Raw genomic sequence first — 23,393 nt, forward strand, 5'->3', positions numbered from 1 at the left:
CTGTTAGTTTAATTTCCAGATTCATGGAGAGGCCAAAGGAGGCACATTGGCAGGCAGCAAAAAGAATTTTGAGGTATATGAAAGGTACCAAAATGTTTGGAATTTTATATAATGTCTCAGAACATTCAGATTTGGTTGGATATACTGATAGTGATTGGGCTGGAAGTGTAGATGATCGGAAGAGCACTTCCGGTTATGTTTTTCATATGGGTTCATGAGCCATTTCATGGGCTTCTAAGAAGCAGTCCATTGTAGCATTGTCTACAGCAGAGGCTGAATATGTGGCAGCTACAGCAGCAGCATGTCAAGCAGTGTGGATGAGAAGAATGTTGAGAAGCTTAGGCCAAGAGCAGGCAGAAGCGACAGAGATTTTTTGTGACAATAGCTCAGCTATTGCATTGTCAAAGAATTCAGTGTTTCATAAGAGAACGAAACACATTGATACAAGGTTTCACTACATCAGAGAATTGGTGAACAATGGAGAAATTGTCTTAGAACATTGCAGGACTCAAGAACAGGTAGTAGACATCTTGACAAAGCCTTTGGATCAGAAAAGCTTTGAATTTTTGAGGAAGTGTCTGGGTATGACCGAATGCCCAGCAGTTGAAATTAAAGGGGAGTGTTGAAATCTAATTTCAACTGGGCAGCCGTACCAACGCCCAAACCGCGCAGCAAAACCACAAACCAGCTTGAGATTTCTCGGACCGCCTTCCTGCAGAGAGTGGTTTCCGTACACAAGGGCCCGAGAAAATTTGGAGTTGACGCGTGGCTGTCCCCTTACGTCACCATGTCTGACATTCTCGGGACATAAAGCTCTGCAGAAAACGACCTCCCGATATTCTCCTCCACCGTTTGATTTAATCCTTCGCCCTCTGCCGTCGATTGCTCCAAGATGCATACGAACCTGCATTGAATTAAAAATCATGCGTGAAGTAAAAGTCAAGTTTTGGGTTGACCATACATGTTATTAATAAATTGTCATAGGTGTAGGTAATGCATTTAGTTTTTCATACGGCATATATTAATATTCATAAAGAACGTGTTATTTTTTTATGGAGCGTTGACCATAAGTATTAAAAAAAAACAACGATAGTATAGAATGTTTTAGTATTATGTTTTTTTTAATGAGCCAAAAACATATATGCTCGGGTGTTGTTCATTGTATGAGCAAGGAAACACAAAGCAGTGTGTAGAAAAACAAGAACACAAGCTCTTTTACAACAGTAAATCCATGTAAATTTGTTTTACAACAGTGAAAGAAGATTTTACACGTGTAAAAATCATTTTGTAAAAGAGGCCGAGTTTTTTTTGGTAAATCCCTCTCAGTAAAAGAGGAAGAAATATGTTGTTTCACGCATTTTTATTTTAAATGAATATCAATCATTTTATGGTGGAGGAAGAAATATGTTGTTTCAGGCATTTTTATTTTAAATGAATATCAATCATTTTATGGTGGAGGAAGAAATATGTTGTTTCAGGCATTTTTATTTTAAATGAATATCAATCATTTTATGGTGGTGAAATACTCTGTTCCTCAGTAAAAAAAATTTAAGCTTCCCTGTGCAAAAGGATTTTGTGGAGGTGAAACAGAGCATTGCCTCTGTGGAGTTTATTTTTTTTGTGTTTTTGGGATTTTATTAGAAAAATCCCCCACAGGGAACAGGAGGTTACATCGCCTCCTGGCTCGTCAAAAATCTTTTGGCGAAGGGATACAATGTCAACGCCACTTTCAGAGATCCAGGTTTGCTATTGTTGTGATATTTTATATCGATTGCTCGCTCAACATAACCTTAACCAGGCCAGTGGCTTTGCTTGCTTAATCATAAGTCTATTTGACTGATTCTGTAGAGAACGAAAGCAAAACTCGCCATGTTATGTCCCTCCCGGGAGCCAGAGAGCGGCTTACGCTATTCAAAGCTGATATCCCTAAAGAGGGTACCTTCGATTCTGCCCTTAGTGACTGTGACTTCGTTGTTCACTTAGCCACTCCCATGGATTTCACCATAGACGGAGAGGTAAATAATACTAATCACTCATATCCACAGTTTCCCAATCATTCAAAGTATCTTTATGTTGATCTAGATTCGGAAAATATCTATGTGATGAAGAATAATTCAAAGTATCTTTATGTTTATAGGAAAATATTTATGTGATGATGAACCGATTAGGTTTGTTGATGTTGATGGTAGATTATGTGAATATTTTTTTAGTGAGAAATATTGATTAATATCTCTAAAATGAAAAGAGATCAATTGTTAACCCCTCTAGGAACCATCAAATTCTAAAATATTTTCCAAATCTGCAATCTACATACATTCAACTATATGTTTAACCCAATCCCATATTGCAAAATATTTTTGGGTATCCGATTCATTAGATATAAGATGACTAAACCCAATCCCATATTGCAAAATATTTTTGGGTATCTGATTCATTAGATATAAGCTAACTAACCATATTTTCCAAATCTGCAATCTACATACATTCAACCATCATTCAATGTGTTATGTTTAACCAATCCTATTTTCCAAATCTGCAATCTACATACATTCAACCATCATTCAATGTGTTATGTTTAACCAATCCCATATCGCAAAATATTTTTGAGTATCTGATTCATTAGATATAAGATGACTAACCAAAGTGAAGTTAACTGTTTAACTTATTCTTTTCTATATTATTTGAGAAATATTCTGGAATCTGCAAGTAATCCAAGATACCAAGAAATTTTGACTTCTTTAACTCTTTCAGGCACAGACAACTGTTGTGGAGGCAGAGGTTAAAGGGACTCTAGATATTTTGAAGGCTTGTGCAAAGGCAAAATCTGTTCGCCGTGTAATATACGCTTCCTCCATAAACGCAGCTTCTCCGTTGAATGACAACGGAGAATTCAGGGACTGCGTTGACGAATCCTGCTGGAGTCCTGTCGATCTCATCAGGCGTGAAAAGCCACTTTTCTGGTTAAATTCCGATTTGTTATGAATATTGAATTAGCAGTTTTATTTATATCATTAATGGAGATAGAAGTAATGAGATTTTTGATGTTCAGATGTATTATGTAGCGAAGACATTATCAGAGCAAGCAGCTCTTCAGTATGGATCGGATCATGGCATTGAAGTGGTGACAATAGCGCCAGCCCTAGTTGCCGGACCTTCTCTTACACCTAGGCTTCCTGCCAGCTTTGAAGAAACTTTAGGATTGATCACAGGTATTTTGGATTTTTGAGATTTATGGTAGATTAATGTTATTGATTATTTACCCAGTAAAATACAGTAATCTATCAAACAAGTTTTTTAGAATACGCTTTACTGATATGAAAATCTTTTGAATTTTCTCAAAAATATGTTTGAATAAAAAAACTAATATGCCAAGTCCTGTTAACATTAACAAATTAAATAACATGAGACATCCTTTTATTTCTGAGTATGCAGATCTTAGATTAGATTCATTTTCCATGTGATTTTGAAGGTATGACAAATTTGTCATGAAATAGAACTGGAACTTTGATGCTTTACAATGCTTCAAGCAGAATTTCTGCTATATCAAAACTATGCATATACACAAGACGAACACAATAAAAGAGAACTTGTTACATCAAATAGCTTAATTGTATTTATAATAAGTTTGGTTCAAATTTTATGAAAAGAGATAGAGAGGTGGGAGTTTTATAAACAGTTCAATCATACTGAGAACTGTTTGTATCAAATAGCTTAATTGTATTTATAATAAGTTTGGTTCAAATTTTATGAAAAGAGATTGAGAGGTGGGAATTACTTAATAAGTTTTTTTTAGAAAAAAAAAATATAAATATTTTTTTTTGAATTATTAAAAAAGAAAGTACATTGTCAAAACTTTTCTTACATTCTTCAATCTTTCATTTTTTTGGTCCCTGCTTTGATCTTATGTTTTATAGTCATATATGTTTGAGGGAATTATAGGAATGTAGTTTTGCATCAATAAAACACAGTTCAAAAATTACAAAAAGATGAAGCTAGTGAGCATAAAATCTACTAGGGATTACATAAATTCTAACAGGAGTAACACAGTTGGAATAAGCCCAGTATGTTGTGTCCATAGAGCATGAACACTACAAAGAGAAGGAACTAGAGTTCAAGAGCTCACCATGTGATTAAGCTGAAAAAAAACTATGTTGTGTCCATAGAGCATGAATACTAGAAAGAGGAGTAGGACCAGGAGTTCAAGAGCTCACTATGTGCTTAAGCTGCAAAAAAAAACTTACCTAGATCGGAGTGAATGCCTTTCTGAAGAGGAGGTCTGCCACTTGATTCTGCTATATGTAGATGTGGGTGTAAATTATGTTCTGAAAATAGTTAACCAATCTTCTAATACTTCTATCCAATTAAGGAGGATAGAAAAATTGAAAGAGGAATGATCCCTAACCCAACCTATAATGCTTTTGGCATCTCTACAGTTAAAAATAAAACTAAATTAGTTTTACATATTTTTAATATTCCATATTACAAGTGTACACATCCTCTTTTGTATTAAAAAACTGTACCAACCTCAATTCTACCTAACCTAAATAATTTGAAGGCAGAAAAAAAGCCTCACAATTCCTTAATATGACCTAATTTGAAGGCAAAAGAAACCCTCGCAATTCGTTAATATGATCTTGTTATATGGTTTTCATCTAAATCTAGGTAAAACTGAAAGTAAAACCCTAACTTTTGGCGATGGATTGGATTCCGATTTTGGTGAAGTCATGGTTACGCTCATGGTTGCACACCATGATTATGGTCACCAAATCTGAAACCTCGAATTCGAAGAAAATAATGGAGTGTTGTTTCATAGATTTTAAGAAAAGTTGGCCGGAAAAAACTTATCAATATAATTACAGGCTATAGAAATATACATGTATAAATAATTAAAAACCATAAACTCAAAAGGCTACATAGAGTGATTTCCTTTTCCTTTTGCATGCCAACCAAACATTCATGGTGTTACAGTGACTTTCAAATGCAACAGGGAGTCAAGAATGTTACGCATGGTTAAAGGAGTTCCAATGGCTCATGGGTTCCATTGCATTAGTCCACATAGACGATTTATGCGATGCCTACATATTCTTGATGGAGCATCAATCTGAAAAAGGTCGATTTATATGCTGTGCTCAAGATCTCTCTCTCAAGGAGCTGTGGGATTTTTGCAATAAACGCTATTCACAATTCTGTCCACCACTCCAGTAAGCAATTTATGCGTTTATATTTTCATTTTTATTTTTTACGTGTTGCTTTGTAAAGCCACTTCCTAATGACATTAATGGATCATGCGAATTGCAGACATCCAAAGGAAGATGATTTTCTTAACCACGTGCCTATTTCATCCAAAAGATTGTTGGATTTGGGCTTCTCCTACAAGTATGGCTTACCAGAAATTTTTAATGAAAACATTGAATTTGCTAAAACTATAGGCATATTGCAATAAACACGTAGGTCATCATTTCTTTAGGAATTGTGGACGATAGTATGGAAAAGGAATCTGGAAAAGGAATCAATGTGAATCAAATTGTTGGGAGATTTAATTAGTTTGTAGGTTTATGTTTAAAAAAAATAAAAAATGATTGAATTTGGGTTGTATTTTCACACTCATTTTAGTCTATTATTTAGATTAATAGTCATTTTGGGATTCAAGCTGGGACCACTCAAAACATAATGATAATGGTTTGGAAGTTTGGAAGTTTATTAAGCCTAGAGGTTTTAGTGTAACTGAAAACCTAAAATGGTATCCAAGCCTTGTCCAAGGCCCAGATTTGCTTTTGAAAACTGGTGGATTTTCACACTCACCTAGTTAGGAATAGATCAACCTGAGACCAATAAAAAAATAATGATAATAGTTTAAAAATTTACTAAGCAAATTTTATTGTAACTGAAAACCTAATAATTTGGAAATTTTGAATTAAATACCATTAATAAATTATTTTTTTATATAAATTTATATTTACAAATATAAAAGGAATAAATTTAGAATTTTTGAATAGTATATAATAATAAAAATAAATTTTAAAAATATTTTTGCTTCCTTAATTGAGATTAGATCCACATGTTAAATAGAAAAATTAAATAGTGTCACCCACCTTTAACCCCTCCATAATAAACTACACACAGATCTATTAATCAAAAGAGATTTTCTTGATCATTTAAAAAAATTAAAATATTAATAATAAAAAATAAATAAGTAGCCATTAATAAAATTAAATATAAATTAATAATATATCATGTATTAATTTTTATAAAATACTTTGTAATCAAATTAATTTGTATTTCCGATATCATTAAAAATTGGAATATTACTTTTTTTTTACTGTGATGATATGAAAATTTTAAATTAATATTTTTAAAATAAACAATATAAAATTTTAAATAAAAATAAATTAAATAGAGAAAAATATAAATGTGATATTAATTTTTAACTTGATATATATTTATAAAACCTTAAGACAATGAACTAAGTCATTAACCATTAAATTGTTAAATCTCACTAAAATAGCATTTTTAGCTACTAAATAAAATAAACATAAAGTTAAATATTTTATAAATTGAGAACTAATAATAAATTTAAAACCAAGCTCCATCACCTGAGATAACTTAGTTTATATGATCCTTTAAAAAGACAATACTCTATACATATATGTGTGATGGACAAAAGATAAAATTATAATTTTATATATATATATATATATATATAATTTTAATTTTGAGATTTATTTTAAATTTAGATTTATTAAGTGTTTTGAAATATGATTTTCAATTGTAAATTTTTATGAGTGAATTATAGGTAATATATGAACTTTTTTAGAGTTAATAAAATAATTGTGTTGAGAGGTACACTACTGTTGTGAGGGTGATGCGTGATTTTTTGTGTGTTCAAGGTAGAGTTGACAAGTATTCTTGAAATAGAGAAATAAAATATTTTATAAATATAAAAACAATATCAAATGAATATAAATATTTGGTTATTTTTAATTAAAATAATATTAAAACACCAATAATTACACTCTCTTCTTGCTTAGTTAGTTGGTTGTTGCTATGACAATCCACTCACATTATGTTTAGTAAGTGCTCAGTTAGTTGGTTGTTGCTATAACAATCCACTCACATTATGTTTAGTAAGTGCTCAGTTAGTTGGTTGTTGCTATGTCAATCCGCTCACATTATGCCTTCTTAGTGAGTTGTTGCTATTATAATTCAGATGTGGTGAAAATATTTCTCTTACTCAACCATAAATAAAAATTGAATTAACATAATTTGATATGAAGCTTAAAAATGAAATAAAATAATTAAAAGTAAAAAAAAATAATAGCTTAATTTTTTATTTAAAAAAACATATACAATTATTTTACTTTTTAAGAATACTTTAATACATGTTTTAAATAGATTATTTGAATTTTCATGTAAAGTAATTTGTTTCAATATCCACTTTATATGTATATAGGTAAAGAGAGAAAGTTTAAAGAGACCATAATAAAATATTTTAATGCCCAAAGATAAGAGGACGATAAATAAAATATTGTAACATTAATATTTGTCTTAACTCTCACATTAATATGTGTCTTAACTCTCAATATTTCATGCTCAAGAGGGATCAAATATCTCTCCATGTGAAAACATTTCCTCAAGTTTTAAATTAGAAACGAGGTTTGGATTTGATTGAGAGGGATAAAATCTCTCTAAGTACAAATCTTTCCTCAAGTTCTACACTAAAAGATGAGGATTGCACCTCAAAAGATTTGATTCCTCTGCACCCTTGCTAGATCAGCAAATAAGATGAATTTAGGTTGGTGCTTAAAAAAAATTGATGCCTCCAATTATTTGATATATCTGATTTTAAGGTTGATTACACTCATTTAGTTTTTGAGAGGGTGCATGTACATAAAATATATTATTATATAATTCTAAGATCGCAATGATTTGAGTATTAAATTTTATTTCTTTTTTTTTTTTGGGTTTTTTTAAACCATGGTGAATCCATAACTTGTTGGAGCAATATGGATGATGCCTAAGATCAAATCTAGTGGTTGCCACTGTAAAAAGTCTACATGTTAATAAAGAAAAGAAAACTAAATTCATAACAAATTCACAAGAGCCAAAAATTATGTGGTTCCCCTAATATGGCCAAAACTTTAATTATATCATGGGAACAACCATGGGTTAGGGAAACCTAGAGCTCATAAACTACCAAAGGTAATTAAATCTATCACTGAGTCAAGTTTATGCTAATTACTGTAACAATCCTCTCTCCCTTAAAATTGACTTGGGAAGATTAACTTAGTCTCAATATTTAGTTGAAATTCATATAAAAAGATACCATCCATTAAAATAAATGGGTAACTAGCCACCTCAATTATTCTCACACATGATTCATCACCCATCTCAGATCCTGAGATCTCACATTCCCTCCTCAATCTAGCATATGTGTACACCTACCACCCTAGTACCTATCCAAGCTATCTATTCGACAATTTGATCATACATAACCCATACATAAATCCATGCACTATTGCACTACAACATGTATGCGTGAATAACAAGTCTTACAAAAAACTAACCTTGAGCTAACATACATGTATACTTGCCACCCTAGTACCTATCTAAGTGGCTCATTCCGTAACTTGAGACATCATGTGCACCAAAGCTATATGTATGCCTCAACAATAGGTCTTACAAAAACCTCGGGGAATACTTCCTATCTATGGTTACGCTTTACAACTTGGACAGAACCTTCTAGGGTGTTCATTCATCACTATTTCTCTCCATAACATGTTGACTCCTTCACCATGCCTTGACACCATCAATTATATCTACTTTCTCTTGTCCATGTGATTATGTGTCCTTTATTTTACTATATACCCATATTTTTTAATGCCTTTATACTATGCCTCCATTGAGCAATGTTCCACTACACTTGTCCCACCTTGACCTCATTTCACAACATCATTTGCACTTGCTAGATCCACGCAAGCACCATTGGGTGAACGTGTCTTCTAAAGGGACAAGACCCTTGGGGTATCTGTTTTGCCCCATATTAGTAATTTGTGAGGACTATTGAGTTTTATTAACAAGAAAATCATGGAGAGCCTTCTCATCTTCAAAAGCTTTCCATGACTCTTCATTGTCAGGTAGAAGTAGCCTATACAAGGACACTGCAATATAATCAATTTGGTTTGACATATCAAATCATTCTATTCTTGCAGCAAATGAGGCTAAGCCAACAACAATAGTATTCATGCTTCAATTAATATGAGTTATATTAAAAATTTTAAATTGGGAAATGATTTTTGAAGCTAAGTTAGTGTAATTCCTCATCAACTTGTTTGAAGGTGTGTAAACTTGTTTAATCAAATTTACAATCAGTTTTGAATCTCCTAAAATGGCTAGATTTCAATAACCCAACTTGAGAGTGTTATTTTACCCAAGCAGTAGAGCTTCAAACTCTCTTATGTTATTAATACATGAAAAATTTAATCTATAGAAAATGGATGTATTTTACCTAAACGATTTTGCAGAATAATCCTAGCACAATTTCCTTCTTTGGAAGATGCTCCATCAAAAATTTTTGCCAAATCTAATGAGAGTTTGGAGGAGCTTCAGAATTATTTTGACTTCCAACTTCCTCTTCATTGAATATAGAATAAATTCCTAAATCATATTCGACATATTTTACTGAAGGTTGCATAACATTTACAATGTAAGGAACTATTAGTTCCTCTTTGTAAATGATGATATTTTAAGGGCTTCTAGGAATAATGATATGGGTTCCATCCATTGAATAATATCCTTTGGTCAAAGATAGACAATCTCTACCTAGGATGACAGATAAAGTACTAGCATCCATATCAATACCCTATATATTGAAAGTAGTACAAATTTTAGGATGAGAACACATGGCCAATGTAACATCCTTGACCTCTCCAATGGTAGACTATTTTTTCTTTTTAAAGGCTAGAATATTTCTAGATACTTTATTAGTATAAGAAATACCTAAGTCTTCCATCAGAGTCTTTGACATAACACTGGGGCCCGATCCCCCATCAATTAAACAACAATGAGAAATTTTGTCAAAGATCTTCATAAAAACATAAAATGGTAGATTCTTAGGTTATTTATAGTTTTTTTACAGTTCCAAATACTTCATTCATAGAGGGTTCTAATTCTTATTCCATTTCAGTAATAGTTGCAAAGGAAATTAAGTGTTTAGGTTGCTTTTCAAGAACATTTCAGAGATTAACAATTTGTTCAAGGATTCTATCTAATTTTAATACTATAGCATTTGATTTGATTTTAGATAAATTCCTAATTATATTATATTCTTCAATGACCTTGGAAGGAGTTTATATGGATTTCGAATTAGGGTTAGCTCCAACCCTAGGAGGGATTTCCTAAGCAGACTTCTTAAGAGCAGGATTAGTATTCTTGCAATTAAAAGAATTATTTTGAAATTTTTTGTTATAGTTTGGTGCACAAGTATTTACAATGTGAACATCATCATCTAACTAATCAAGGATACTTACAAAAGAATTGTTAACTGGATGTACATATTTTTTTTCCAAAAATTCTCTCTTTGCTTGCTTTCATAATGTCACATGTTTTTTCATCGTGATAGTCCTCACAGAAATGACACTAATGGAAATTTATAAGGAAAGTACCAAGTGAGGATGTCACATGAATAGATTGAGAAGCTGAAAGAAGAGAATAATTAATTGGAAAAGGAGAGACTTTCCTTTATGATATCATTATGTTATTCATATCTTGCATAAATTGAAATATTGTAGACATTTACGTGCTCTCATTCGATTCAGTAAAAGGAAGCCCTGATCTTAAATTTTGATCTTTGAATTCTAAACAAGTTTGCAATGTTGATGCTAGATATTAACAATTTTTTCCTCAAGCCTATTTTTGTAGGTAGGAGGTATAATATTATAATAATGAACCATAGCAACTTAACTGTGAGGCCTAACAAATTCAAGAATTCGATTATATAGCTTGGTAAATCTTAAATTAAATTTCCTAATAATTTCACCGAGTTGAAATACCATGATATTATATTATTTTAGTGAGTCGACATAGATCTATTGTTTCCCATATGTTTATTTAAACTAATTAAAAAGCTCATCTCAAGTGGAAAAATATTTAGGGAGTAGATCGAAGAAATATGATGTGTCCTTCCATTCCAATGTATTTACAAAAAACCTCATACACACGTCATTGTCATCAACTCCTATGCTGTTATAGGCATTGGAAAGGGCACTAAAATGTTCTTCCATGGTACAAGTGCCATTGCCTAAAAACTTAGGTAAATAATTTTTAAATTTAGGAAAAAGGAGCAATGGCTGGAGGTAAATCCAAAGGAGAGGGTACATGTTGTGGGGTTGCATTCAAGTCCTCTTCAAATTCAAATAGACCATATTTTTTTAATGAATTTGTTGGGATTAGTAGTTGAGATTATAGGTATATAGTTTCTATACACACTACCAAGAGGAGGTGCAACCATCTTGGATGGTGGTATATTAAACACATGTATCTACTGTATAAAAGAAGCACTAGACTCAGAAAGGGATCATTTAAGAGAGCCTTTAAGGTGTTTGAGGTTTTCTTTTCAGATTTTTGCAGCAAAAAAGGAATTGTACATAGGATATTTTACCCTAAGTCTCCATGACTAGCAAGGAGTTTCAAATGATTTATGAGAATAATATCGAGGTTGACAAGAAGTTGTATGCATTTACTTTATAAATTTCTAATTTAATTAGGTTATATTTTGGGTAACCTCTCTCTAAATTATGTGTCAGTGATTTCAATAGCCCTTGATATGGGATCCCAAGACCTTTAAATTGTTTGTGCTTGAAATAGAAATTTATTAACACGAGGGATGCAATATATAATACAAAAGAAATCAGGATAAAAAAAAAACTAAAGAAGATAAACAATAAAAAAAGGGACACGGGATCGTATGGTAAGGAATAAATCCTTCATTAGGTATACTTGACATTATTGTTTAGATATAATAAATCCAAATTCATTAGATTAAAACAATTTGCTACAAGTATCTCCTTTAGAAATGACTATGTTTAATGATTGTATAAGTCAAATGAAAGTAAAAAGGAAAATAAATAAGACTCGACCTTGTTTTAGTTGGCTTAGTGAGACCTCTTGGCCAATGGTATGTTATTGCACAAAATGCCAATTATTAGTATGGAAAATATACAACAGTTAAAATATCTTCAATGACTAAAGTAAGTAATACTTTACTTAGTAGGTGATACTTTCATACCTCCATCCATTGCTACTATTTAAAAGGTACCATGTAACAAGAGTTTATGAGATCCAAATATCTAAACAATACCACAAATTATCTCAAAATTGAAGTAAATAAACTAGATCATACCATATTTTGTGCTAAAACACGATCTCGTTTTCTTTCTCCAGGCTAGTATTTGTATAATGGCATTTTTTGATATCGTTATGTAACTGTTTCCTTTTACTTGACTCGAGTTTATGATAACTGCCTCATATAGGTAAAGAGAAAAAACAATTTTAATGTTGGGCTCTTAAAAATAAGGGAAAATCCAGTGACTCAAAAGGGAGGGAGAACCCACATTTATATCCATATAACCATAATATTTCATAAAACCATTTAAAGAAATCCATATATGCATGATATTTCCATATGTCATCCACATATGCATGCATCACGTAAATGTCAATTACCAAAATTGACTTTAACTGTTTCCTTTTACTTGACTCAAGCTTATGATAACTGCCTCATATAGGTAAAGAGAAAAAACAATTTTAATGTTGGGCTGTTAAAAATAAGGGAAAATCCAGTGACTCAAAAGGGAGGGAGAACCCACATTTATATCCATATAACCATAATATTTCATAAAACAATTTAAAGAAATCCATATATGCATGATATTTCCATATGTCATCCACATATGCATGCATCACGTAAATGTCAATTACCAAAATTGACTTTCATTTAGTAACTGCACTATATATATATATATATATATATATATATATATATATATATATATATATATATATATATATATATATATATATATATATATATATATATATATATATATATATATATATCTATCTATATATATATATATATATATATATACATATATATATATATATATCTATATATATATATATATATGTATATATATATCTACATATATATATATATATATATATGCATATATATATATATATATATATATATATATATATATATATATATTAATGTCCAAATTTGCATTAGCAAGTCAACCAGCCAAAACCTATAGGGGAAAATAGAAGAATTATGAGTGGCTTCAGAAAAAATAATGCTTCTCCATTGAGACTATTAACTATTGTGTATCGGTATGTTTTCCTTTATATGTTTCCTTTGTGAATTTTGCTTTAGACGCAGGATTGGAATAAAGGCATTTAGTATTAGGAGCATATTTTTTAGTATTGAGGTTGATATAATTTACTTGCAACGGGTCATAATCCTAAATTAAGAGGTAGAATGAAACATAGTAACAATTTTATCAAAAGGTACATTAAAAAGACTAGCATGAGAATTTCTAGTAACATAGGCAGTATTCTTAAGACTAGAATCAAGACTGGACTCTTCAGACAATGAATGTAGTGAATGAGTGGTAGGAGAGTGAGAATGGGCATATGCATGATGAAACAGGCTTTAGGAACTTGTCCCCGATCCTTATCCTCTGAGTACAAAGGTTTTGGTAATGTGTTCTAGCCATTAACATTATTCCAAGCATTATTGTTAGGGTCTTGGACAAACATCTCTTGAATATTTTGATGAGGCCTCAAAAGAGGGGAGGAACTTCTCAAAAAAGAAGGGGATTATAGGTAACATTAGAAGAACCCAAGAACAAATGTCCAGTAGTAGCCAACTAATTAAGTTATTTAGAATCAACATTGAAATGTACCGAAAGATGAATCTATTTTTTTTCTCCAAGCATCCAAAATACCAGGGGGTTTGCTTCCTCTGCCTCGACCCCCATATGATCTTTTGGAGTTAAAATTCATTTTTGCAAGTGAACTAAATATTAACTATAGTCATGGGTCTTAGATAAACGGTGATCAGGTGCTCATTTAAGGCACTCCTTGATGTGAAGTCACCAGTTCAATTCCCTGCCCTCATCGAGGTGATATATTGGACATGATGAAGATGTAGTCCTACCAAGATTACATTTTTTTTTTATTAACTGTAGTGAATAATCAAAGTAAGTTAATATATAACATCAACACATTTACCCTTTGAATTAATACTCTGAAACTGCATTCAAACAAAGACAAGTAAGCTCTCATGTAGAGGGAATTTTAGGTATTGGAATGTGAAAGAAGGGATACAAGGTGCGACAATGTTAGAGTATATTAGACATAGAAGGGGAACCCACATGTTTTTTTGGGAATAAACCTCTTTTATACTTTGGGCATATGCCATTTAAAATTTTGTCCTTGTGTTGAATTTGTTTTTTTTTTCTTTTTCTTTTTTCCTTTTGTAGGTTTGACCTTTTTACTTGTTTTTTTTCCTTTCATATATGACAAAATTGAAAAAGATTTTCAAAACACAAGTATAATATCCTAGTATAATAAAAAAATAACATTGTGCATGTTTTTCAAGATTAGGTTTTTTTTTTATAAAAAGAAGGTTTTAACTTTGAATGAAATGGTAAGTGAAAAATGGTGTCAAAATATGCAGCTCTTCTTGCTATCTTCACTCTGAAATTTTCGAGTAAAATAGTTTCACTCCATGTATCCCCTCCATACAGGGAAATGATTCTGGATTTTTTGCATCTGTGGTTCATTTATTTTGAGCTTATTCTCGGAGTATCCACAGTACAAACCATATTTCTTTCAACGTTTCAAATCCCAACAGGGATCCATCATCAGGACCAATCTTAATCTATAGCTCTTCTTGCTATCTTCACTCTGAAATTTTTGAGTAAAATAGTTTCACTCCATTTATCCCCTCCGTACAGGGAAATGATTCTGGATTTTAGGCATCTGTGGTTCATTTCTTTTGAGCTTAGTCTCGGAGTATCCATAGTAGAAACCATATTTTTGTCAACTTTTCAAATCCCAACAGGGATTCATCATCAGGACCAATCTGAATCTGCAACTCTTCTTGCTATCTTCACTCTGAAATTTTCGACTAAAATAGTTTCAGTCCATGTATCCCCTTCGTACAGGGAAATTATTTTTCATTTTAGGCATTTGTGGTTCATTAATTTTGAGCTTAGTCTCGAAGTATCCATAGTAGAAACCATATTTCTGTCAACGTTTCAAATCCCAACAGGGATCCATCATCAGGACCAATCTGAATCTGCAGCTCTTCTTGCTATTTTTACTCTGAAATTTTTGAGTAAAATAGTTTCACTCCATGTATCCCCTCCGTACAGGGAAATGATTCTAGATTGTAGGCATCTATGGTTCATTTTTTTGAGCTTAGTCTCGGAGTATCCACAGCAAAAACCATATTTCTGTCAACGTTTCAAATCCCAACAGGGATACATCATCAGGACCAACCTGAATTTGCAGCTCTTCTTGCTATCTTCACTCTGAAATTTTCGAGTAAAATAGTTTTACTCCATGTATCCCTTCCATACAGGGAAATGATTTTGGATTTTAGGCATCTCTTGTTCATTTCTTTTGAGCTTAGTCTTGGAGTATCCACAGTAGAAACCATATTTCTTTCAACGTTTCAAATCCCAACAGGGATCCATCATTAGGACCAATCTGAATCTGCAGCTCTTCTTGCTATCTTCACTGTGAAATTTTCGAGTAAAATAGTTTCACTACATGTATCCCCTCCATACAGAGAAATGATTTTGGATTTTAGGCATCTGTGGTCATTTCTTTTGAGCTTAGTCTCGAAGTATCCACAGTAGAAACCATATTTCTGTCAATGTTTCAAATCGCAATAGGGATCTATCATCGAGACTAATAAGAATCTGCAGCTCTTCTTGCTATCTTCACTCTAAAATTTTTGAGTAAAATAGTTTCACTCCATGTATCCCCTCTGTACAGGGAAATGATTATGGATTTTAGGCATCTGTGGTTCATTTATTTTGAGCTTAGTCTCGGAGTATCCATAGTAGAAACCATATTTCTGTCAAAGTTTCAAATCCCAACAGGTATCCATCATCAGGACCAATCTGAATCTGCAGCTCTTCTTGCTATCTTCACTCTGAAATTTTCGAGTCAAATAGTTTCACTCCATGTATCTCCTCCGTACAAGGAAATGATTCTGGATTTTAAGCATCTGTGGTTCATTTCTTTTGAGCTTAGTCTCGAAGTATCCACAGTAGAAACCATATTTCTGTCAACGTTTCAAATCCCAACAGGGATCCATCATCAAGACCAATCTGAATCTGCACATCTTCTTGCTATCTTCACTCTGAAATTTTCGAGTAAAATAGTTTCACTCCATGTATCCCCTCTATACAGGGAAATGATTATGGATATTAGGCATATGTGGTTAATTTATTTTGAGCTTTGTCTCAGAGTATCCACATCAGAAACCATATTTCTGTCAACGTTTGAAATCCCAATAGGGATCCATCATCAAGACCAATCTAAATTTGCATCTCTTCTCGCTAGCTTCACTCTAAAATTTTCGAGTAAAATAGTTTCATTACATGTATCCCCTCCGTACACGAAAATGATTCCTTATTTTAGGCATCTATGGTTCATTAATTTTGAGCTTAGTCTCGAAGTATCCACAGTAGAAACCATATTTCTGTCAACGTTTCAAATCGAAATAGGGATCCATCATCAAGACCAATCTGAATCTGCAGCTCTTCTTGCTATCTTCACTCTGAAATTTTCAAGTAAATACTTTCACTCCATGTATCCCCTCCGTAGAGGGAAATTATTCTGGACTTTAGGCATCTGTGGTTCATTTCTTTTGAGCTTAGTCTCGAAGTATCCACAATAGAAACCATATTTCTGTCAAAGTTTCAAATCCCAACAGGGATCCATCATCAGGACCAATCTGAATCTGTAGCTCTTCTTGCTATCTTCACTCTGAAATTTTCGAGTAAAATAGATTCACTCCATGTATCCCCTCCATACAGGGAAATGATTTTGGATTTTAGGCTTTTGTGGTTCATTTCTTCTGAGCTTAGTCTTAGAGTATCCATAGTAGAAACCATATTTCTGTCAACGTTTCAACTCCCAACAGGGATCCATCATCAGGGCCAATCTGAATCGGCAGCTCTTCTTGCTATCTTCACTCTGAAATTTTTGAGTGAAATAGTTTCACTCCATGTATCCCCTCCATTTAGGGAAATGATTCTGGATTTTAGGCATATGTGGTTCATTACTTTTGAGCTTAGTCTCAAAGTATCCACAGTTTAAACAATATTTCTGTGAATGCTTCAAATCCCAGTAGGGAACCATCATCAGGACCAATCTGAATCTGCAGCTCTTCTTGCTATCTTCACCTTGAAAATTTCAAGTAAAATAGTTTCACTCCATGCATCTCCTCCGTACAGGGAAATGATTCTGGATTTTAGGCATTTGTGGTTCATTTATTTTGAGCTTAGTCTCGAAGTATCCACGGTAGAAACCATATTTCTGTCAACGTTTCAAATCCCAATAGGGATCCATCATCACGTCCAATCTGAATCTGCAGTACCTCTTTCCATCTTCACTCTGAAATTTTCGAGTAAAATAGTTTCACTCCATGTATCACCTCCGCACACTGAAATGATTCTGGATTTTAGGCATCTGTGGTTCATTTCTTTTGAGCTTAGTCTAGGAGTATCCACAGCTTTTGAGTTGCTCTTCTTGCGATCTTCACTCTGAAAGTTTCAAGTAAAACAGTTTCACTCCATGTATGCTCTCCGTACATGGAAATGATTCTTGATATTAGGCATCTGTGGTTCATTTCTTTTGAACTTAGTCTCAGACTATCCATAGTAGAAACCATATTTCTTTCAATGTTTCAAATCCCAACAGGGATCCGTCATTATGACCAATCTGAATCTCCAGCTCTTCTTGCTATCTTGACTCTGCAATTTTCGAGTAAAATAGTTTCACTCCATGTATCCCCTCCGTATAGGGAAATGATTTTCGATTTTAGGCATCTGTGCTTCATTTCTTTTGAGCTTAGTCTCGGAGTATCCACAGTAGAAACCATATTTCTGTCAACATTTCAAATTCCAACAGGGATCCATCATCAAGACCAATGTGAATCTCCACCTCTTCTTCCTATCTTCACTATGAAATTTTCAAGTAAAATAGTTTCACTCCATGTATCCCCTCGGTACAGGGAAATGATTCTGGATTTTAGGCATTTGTAGTTCATTTCTTTTGAGCTTAGTCTCGAAGTATCCACAATAGAAACCATATTTCTGTCAAATTTTCAAATCCCAACAGGGATCCATCATCAGGACCAATCTGAATCTGTAGCTCTTCTTGCTATCTTCACTCTGAAATTTTCGAGTAAGATAGTTTCACTCCATGTATCTCCTCCGTACAAGGAAATGATTCTGGTTTTAAGCATCTGTGGTTCATTTCTTTTGAGCTTAGTCTCGAAGTATCCACATTAGAAACCATATTTATGTCAAAGTTTCAAATCCCAACAGGGATCCATCATCAGGACCAATCTGAATCTGCAGCTCTTCTTGCTATCTTCACTCTGAAATTTTCGAGTAAAATAGTTTCACTCTATGTATCCCCTCCGTACAAAGAAAATTATTCCGGATTTTAGGCATCTGTGCTTCATTTCTTTTGAGCTTAGTCTCGGAGTATCCATAGTAGAGACCATATTTCTGTCAACGTTCCAAATCCCAACAGGGATCCATCATTAGGACCAATTTGAATCTGCATCTCTTCTTGCTATCTCCACTCTGAAATTTTCGAGTAAAATAGTTTCACTCCATGTATCCCCTCCGTACAGGGAAATGATTATGGATCTTAGGCATATGTGGTTCATTTATTTTGAGCTTTGTCTAAGAGTATCCACAGCAGAAACCATATTTCTGTCAACGTTTCAAATCCAAACCCGGATCCATCATTAGGACCAATCTGAATCTGCAACTCTTCTTGCTATCTTCACTCTGAAATTTTCGAGTAAAATACTTTCACTCCATGTATCCCCTCCATGTAGGGAAATGATTCTGGATCTTAGGCATATGTGGTTCATTTATTTTGAGCTTTGTCTCAGAGTATCCACAGCAGAAACCATATTTCTGTCAACGTTTCAAATCCCAACAGGGATCCATCATCAGGACCAATCTGAATCTGCAGCTCTTCTTGCTATCTTCACTCTGAAATTTTCGAGTAAAATAGTTTCACTCCATGTATCCCCTCCGTACAGGGAAATGATTATGGATTTTAGGCATTTGTGGTTCATTTCTTTTGAGCTTAGTCTCGGAGTATCTACAGTAGAAACCATATTTTTCTGAACATTTCAAATCCCAACAAGGATCCATCATCAAGACCGATCTAAATTTGCAGCTCTTCTTGCTATATTCACTCTGAAACTTTCGAGTAAAATAGTTTCACTCCATGTATCCCCTCCGTACAGGGAAATGATTATGGCTTTTAGGCATTTGTGGTTCATTTCTTTTGAGCTTAGTCTCGGATTATGTACAGTAGAAACCATATTTTTCTGAACGTTTCAAATCCCAACAAGGATCCATCATCAGGACCAATCTGAATTTGCAGCTCTTCTTGCTATATTCACTCTGAAACTTTCGAGTAAAATAGTTTCACTCCATGTATCCCCTCCATACAGGGAAATGATTTTGGATTTTAGGCATCTGTAGCTCTTCAAGCTATCTTCACTCTAAAATTTTCGAGTAAAATAGTTTTACTCCATGAATCCCCTCCATACAAGGAAACGGTTCTAGATTTTAGGCATCTCTGGTTCATTTCTTTTGAGCTTAGTCTCGGAGTATCCATGGTAGAAACCATATTTCTGTCAACGTTTCAAATCCCAACAGGGATCCATCATCAGGACCAATCTGAATCTGCAGCTCTTCTTGCTATCTTCACTCTGAAATTTTCGAGTAAAATAGTTTCACTCCATGTATCCCCTCCGTACAAGGAAATGATTCTAGATTTTAGGCATCTGTGGTTCATTTCTTTTGAGCTTAGTCTCGAAGTATCCATAGTAGAAACCATATTTCTGTCAACATTTCAAATCGAAACAGGGATCCATCATTAGGACCAATCTGAATCTGCAGCTCTTCTTGCTATCTTCACTCTGAAATTTTCGAGTAAAATAGTTTCACTCCATGTATCCCCTCCGTACAAGGAAATTATTCTGGATTTTAGGCATCTATGGTTCATTTCTTTTGAGCTTAGTCTTGGAGTATCCACAGTAGAAACCATATTTCTGTCAAATTTTGAAATCCCAACAGGGATCCATCATCAGGACCAATCTGAATCTGCAGCTCTTCTTGCTATCTTCACTCTGAAATTTTCGAGTAAAATAGATTCACTCCATGTATCCCCTCCGTACAGGGAAATGATTTTGGATTTTAGGCTTCTGTGGTTCATTTCTTTTGAGCTTAGTCTTGGAGTATCCACAGTAGAAACCATATTTCTGTCAACGTTTCAACTCCCAATAGGGATCCATCATCAGGGCCAATCTGAATCTGCAGCTCTTCTTGCTATCTTCACTCTGAAATTTTCGAGTAAAATAGTTTCACTCCATGTATCCCCTCCATTCAGGGAAATGATTCTGGATTTTAGGCATATGTGGTTCATTTCTTTTGAGCTTAGTCTCAGAGTATCCACAGTTTAAACAATATTTCTGTCAATGTTTCAAATCCCAACAGGGAACCATCATCGAGACCAATCTGAATCTGCAGCTCTTCTTGCTATCTTCACCTTGAAATTTTCGAGTAAAATAGTTTCACTCCATGCATCCCCTCCGTATAGGGAAATGATACTGGATTTTGAGCATCTGGGGTTCATTTATTTTGAGGTTAGTCTCGGAGTATCCATGGTAGAAACCATATTTCTGTCAACGTTTAAAATCCCAACAGGGATCCATCATTAGGTCCAATCTGAATCTGCGGCTCTTCTTTCCATCTTCACTCTGAAATTTTCGAGTAAATTAGTTTCACTCCATGTATCACCTCCATACACTGAAATGATTTTGGATTTTAGGCATCTGTGGTTCATTTCTTTTGAGCTTAGTCTAGGAATATCCACAGTACAAACCATATTGCTGTCAATGTTTCAAATCCCAACAGGGATCCGTCATCATGACCAATCTGAATCTACTGCTCTTCTTGCTATCTTCACTCTGAAATTTTCAAGTAAAATAGTTTCACTCCATGTATGCCCTCCGTACAGGGAAATGATTCTTGATCTTAGGCAACTGTGGTTCATTTCTTTTGAACTTAGTCTCGGAGTATCCACAGTAGAAACCATATTTCTGTCAACGTTTCAAATCCCAACAGGGATCCATCATCAGGACCAATCTGAATCTCCAGCTCTTCTTGCTATCTTGACTCTGCAATTTTCGAGTAAAATAGTTTCACTCCATGTATCCCCTCCGTATAGGGAAATGATTCTGGATTTTAGGCATCTGTGCTTCATTTCTTTTGAGCTTAGTCTCAGAGTATCCACAGTAGAAACCATATTTCTGTCAAAGTTTCAAATCCCAACAGGGATCCATCATCAGGACCAACATGAATCTCCACCTCTTCTTCCTATCTTCACTCTGAAATTATCAAGTAAAATAGTTTCACTCCATGTATCCCCTCGGTATAGGGAAATGATTCTGGATTTTAGGCATTTGTGGTTCATTTCTTTTGAGCTTAGTCTCGGAGTATCCACAGTAGAACCATGTTTCTGTCAAAGTTTCAAATCCCAATAGGGATCCATCATCAGGACCAATCTGAATCTATAGCTCTTCCTACTATCTTCACTATGAAATTTTCGATTAAGATAGTTTCACTCCATGTATCTCCTCCGTACAAGGAAATTATTCTGGGTTTTAAGCATCTGTGGTTCATTTCTTTTGAGCTTAGTCTCGAAGTATCCACATTAGAAACCATATTTCTGTCAACGTTTCAAATCCCAACAGGGATCCATCATCAGGACCAATCTGAATCTGCATCTCTTCTTGCTATCTTCACTTTGAAATTTTCGAGTAAAATATTTTCACTCTATGTATTCCCTCCATACAGGGAAATTATTCCGGATTTTAGGCTTCCGTGGTTCATTTCTTTTGAGCTTAGTCTCACAGTATCCATAGTAGAGACCATATTTCTATCAACATTTCAAATCCCAACAGGGATCTATCATTAGGACCAATTTGAATCTGCATCTCTTCTTGCTATCTTCACTCTGAAATTATCGAGTAAAATAGTTTCACTCCATGTATACCCTCCATACAGGGAGATGATTATGTATCTTAGGCATATGTGGCTCATTTACTTTGAGCTTTGTCTCAGAGTATCCACAACATAAACCACATTTCTGTCAACATTTCAAATCCCAACAAGGATCCATCATTAGGACCAATCCGATCTGCAGCTCTTCTTGCCATCTTCACTCTGAAATTTTAGAGTAAAATAGTTTCACACCATGTATCCCCTCCATATAGGGAAATGATTCTGGATCTTAACCATCTGTGGTTCATTTATTTTGAGCTTTGTCTCAGAGTATCCAGAGCAAAAACCATATTTCTGTCAACGTTTCAAATCCCAATAAGGATCCATCATCAAGACCAATCTGAATATGCAGCTCTTCTTGCTATCTTCACTCTGAAATTTTCTAGTAAAATAGTTTCACTCCATGTATCCCCTCCGTACAGGGAAATGATTATGGATTTTAGGCATTTGTGGTTCATTTATTTTGAGCTTAGTCTCGGAGTATCTATAGTAGAAACCATATTTTTCTGAACGTTTAAAATCCCAACAACGATCCATCATCGGGACCAATCTGAATTTGCATCTCTTCTTGCTATATTCACTCTAAAAATTTCGAGTAAAATAGTTTCACTCCATGTATCCCCTCCGTACAGGGAAATGATTTTGGATTTTAGGCATCTGTGGTTCATTTCTTTTGAGCTTAGTCTCAGAGTATCCAAAGTAGAAACCATATTTCTGTCAACATTTCAAATCCCAACAGGGATCCATCATCAGGACCAATCTGAATCTACAGCTCTTCAAGCTATCTTCACTTTGAAATTCTCGAGTAAAATAGTTTTACTCCATGTACCCCCTCGATACAAGGAAACGATTCTGGATTTTAGGCATCTCTGGTTCATTTCTCTTGAGCTTAGTCTCAGAGTATCCATAATTTTCTGTCAACATTTCAAATCCCAACAGGGATCCATCATCAGGACCAATCTAAAACTACAACTCTTCTTGCTATCTTCA

At 33.8% G+C, this 23,393-nt stretch overlaps 1 protein-coding gene across 2 annotated transcripts; it reads left to right on the forward strand.

Moving 5' to 3' along the window:
- Nucleotides 1-1,854: 1,854 nt before the first annotated feature.
- On the forward strand, nucleotides 1,855-5,469 carry LOC149266553 (putative anthocyanidin reductase). 2 transcript variants are annotated; one of them, XM_089396910.1, is made up of 4 exons: nucleotides 1,855-2,015; nucleotides 2,752-3,209; nucleotides 4,988-5,201; nucleotides 5,299-5,469. In XM_089396910.1, the coding sequence occupies exons 2-4, from the start codon at nucleotides 3,050-3,052 to the stop codon at nucleotides 5,441-5,443; spliced, it is 519 nt and encodes a 172-aa protein (XP_089253036.1). In that variant the 5' UTR covers nucleotides 1,855-2,015; nucleotides 2,752-3,049; the 3' UTR covers nucleotides 5,444-5,469. Both variants share the same exon structure in this region, with proteins under 2 accessions (XP_089253036.1, XP_089253043.1).
- The last annotated feature ends 17,924 nt before the right edge of the window (nucleotides 5,470-23,393 follow it).

Source organism: Pinus tabuliformis, chromosome 6 (assembly GCF_031772625.1).
Source record: "Pinus tabuliformis cultivar Carrire ecotype Pingquan chromosome 6, CPIR1, whole genome shotgun sequence".
Lineage (NCBI taxonomy): Eukaryota > Viridiplantae > Streptophyta > Pinopsida > Pinales > Pinaceae > Pinus > Pinus tabuliformis.